Here is a 2,681-nt window from a genome sequence, read left to right as displayed (position 1 = left end):
ATGTTCAAATAGAACCGAAAACCAGAAACTTAATCCTATTGGATCAAGTAGGCAGACATGGACAGCCATTGCGCGAGTACTTGTACTTTTGTACTCAAAAAGTCCATTTAAAGTTAGTTCTTAGGACTTAAGTACATTTTTGGTGTACAGCTTTTACTTTCACTTGAGTAATTTTTTCGCAGGGTACTTCTACTTTTACTTAAGTACACAACGTCAGTACTTCTTCCACCTCTGATGATAATACCATACCATTGTGTCTTTCTGTCTTTCTGTGTGTCTGTTTATCAGGGGCGTGTGTGAACCAGCGTCCGGAGCTGTTTGGCTGCGCGGTGGCGCAGGTGGGGGTGATGGACATGCTCAAGTTCCACAAGTTCACCATCGGCCACGCCTGGACCACCGACTTTGGCTGCTCCGAGATCAAGGAGCAGTACGACTGGCTCATCAAGTACGTGCAACACAATATGCAGCAGTGTTTCCCACACAGACCAAACTGCATGATGGGGGGGGGGGGGGGGGGGGGGGGGGGGGGGGGGGGGGGGGGGGGGGGGGGGGGGGGGGGTGGGGGGGGGGGGGGGGGGGGGGGGCAGTGCATGGCCAGTGCATGTGTGACCGACTACTATATACGTGTCCCCCCACTGACATGTCTCTGTTAATCAATAGGCCTATGTGCTGCAGGGGGTTTTTTTTACAACTCAAAATGGAAGGACAATAGAAGGACAATTGACCTATCGCAAAAAACACGCCCCCTAGTTAATGTGGCTGCATTTCATAGGCAATGTGTGTACACTTACTGTATACACACGCTGATTACTAGAAGCTATATTCAGCTGTGAAGTACAACAACTTGATGTTGGCGATGTAATGTTTGTAACCAGGACATTTTGATAGTGCTTGGTGTGAACTGGGACATTGCAGGGTCAGCCAGAACCTTTGACAGGGCTTTGGGCACACTGCACACAGCTCTTGGGCAGTCACACTGGGCGTCTCTCTTCTGTTCACTTCAATAGTTTTGGTTGACAGTTCATATCTTCATAAAAAGGCTGGAACAAGCGCAGCCCCATTTCAGTGGGTGGGGGCTGCTCCGTGGGCTGTGCATTTGGCGCATAGACTAAGCTTATGACTTATGAAGCAAAGCAACTAGAAGTTTCCCTATAAAATTTGAATCATAATGCAGTGAATCCAATACTATAATGTCATACAATACTGTCCTTAAGTCTGAGCGATGCATTGATATTTGTGTAGGGTACGTTTTCTGCCAGCTAAATGCAAGGGGGAAGGGGCCTATATTAGCAAACAACACATATGTACATGACAAATAAATATCCTCGAATCCTTGAAGACGATTGCACAGTTAGCTGAGTTAACAACAGCTGAATTAACAAATCCTGCTTCTTTTAATTATGATCACCTGGGGCTAATAGCCCACCACATGGCTTAATCAATTTCTGTGCCATAGGCACACATTTTACTGTCTCCCTGAAATCGCAAGTGTTTGACGGACCTCCGTCAAATTCTATACTCCTTAGTTACCGTTGCTGAGCTTGGATTGGTTGGCGGCCGTTTGTGGGAGGGGTTTTGGGGTCAGTCAATTAAGTAATTCAAAATCACATGCCCACACTGTTGCTAATGTCCACCATGTTTCACACTGCTATTGACCCCCACCCTTCCTCCCCCCCCTTGGCAGGTACTCCCCGCTGCACAACATCAAGGTGCCGGAGGGCGAGGGCGTGCAGTACCCGTCGGTGCTGCTCCTGACGGGCGACCATGACGACCGCGTGGTGCCCCTGCACTCGCTCAAGTACATCGCCACGCTGCAGCACAGGGTGGGCCGCTGGCACGGCCAGACCAACCCGCTGCTCATCCACGTGGACACCAAGTCGGGCCACGGCGCCGGCAAGCCCACCAGCAAGGTCATCCAGGAGGTCACGGACATGTACGCCTTCATCGCACGCTGCCTGGACCTGCACTGGGTGCCCTGAGGAGTGAGGAGGTGGACAAGACACACCGGGACGAGATACACCGGACCAGGACCGGGGCACACACACCGAACCCGAATGGACACACACACACACACACACACGCAAACACACATGCACGCACAAAGGACAGGGTTACTCAGCTTTCTTCTTCCCCTTGCTTTCTCTCCTCTCTCTCTCCGCCTATAGCTCACTCTTCCTCTTGCAGTGGGTGGACAGACAGACTCATGGACAGACACAGTAGTTCTCCATCCTATCTCTCGCTCTCGCTCTCTCTCTCTCTCTCTCTCTCTCTCTCTCTCTCTCCTCTCTATCTCTCCCTCCCTCTCTCTCTCTCTCGCTCTCTCTCTCTCTCTCTCTCTCTCTCTCTCTCTCTCTCTCTCTCGGAGTTAAGCACTTCTAGTCAAACTTTAAATTGACTAGTGGGTCCCCTAAAGACATGGGGTCTCTCTCTCCACTCTTTCTTGTGTTTTTCTCGGTCTCACCCTCTTCCTGCTTTCTTCCTGTTTGGTTCAAGCACTTGACTATAGATTGCCTATGTTACATCTCTCTCTCTCTCTCTCTCTCTCTCTTCCTTCCTTCACGTGCTCTCTTGGACCTTGAACTTGTCTTCTTTCTTCATACTACATCACATGCTCACGGTGGTGTCCTTGACATTGCAGCGTAATAAATTAATTCTTTTTTATTAATGTTTTCTTAACGAGG

At 49.9% G+C, this 2,681-nt stretch overlaps 1 protein-coding gene across 2 annotated transcripts in view; it reads left to right on the top strand.

Moving 5' to 3' along the window:
- The window catches only part of prep (prolyl endopeptidase), a 21,300-nt gene extending 19,025 nt beyond the window's left edge, over window positions 1–2,275 (top strand). For both annotated transcript variants that reach the window (XM_063223654.1, XM_063223656.1), the window contains 2 exons: window positions 289–445; window positions 1,685–2,275. In XM_063223654.1, coding sequence (XP_063079724.1) covers window positions 289–445; window positions 1,685–1,979 — 452 coding nt within the window. In that variant the 3' untranslated portion in view covers window positions 1,980–2,275. The remainder of the gene's footprint in view (window positions 1–288; window positions 446–1,684) is intronic.
- Window positions 2,276–2,681: the final 406 nt, after the last annotated feature.

The sequence above is a fragment of the Engraulis encrasicolus genome, chromosome 18 (genome assembly GCF_034702125.1).
Source record: "Engraulis encrasicolus isolate BLACKSEA-1 chromosome 18, IST_EnEncr_1.0, whole genome shotgun sequence".
Lineage (NCBI taxonomy): Eukaryota > Metazoa > Chordata > Actinopteri > Clupeiformes > Engraulidae > Engraulis > Engraulis encrasicolus.
This window is presented reverse-complemented; position numbering and strand designations above follow the sequence as displayed.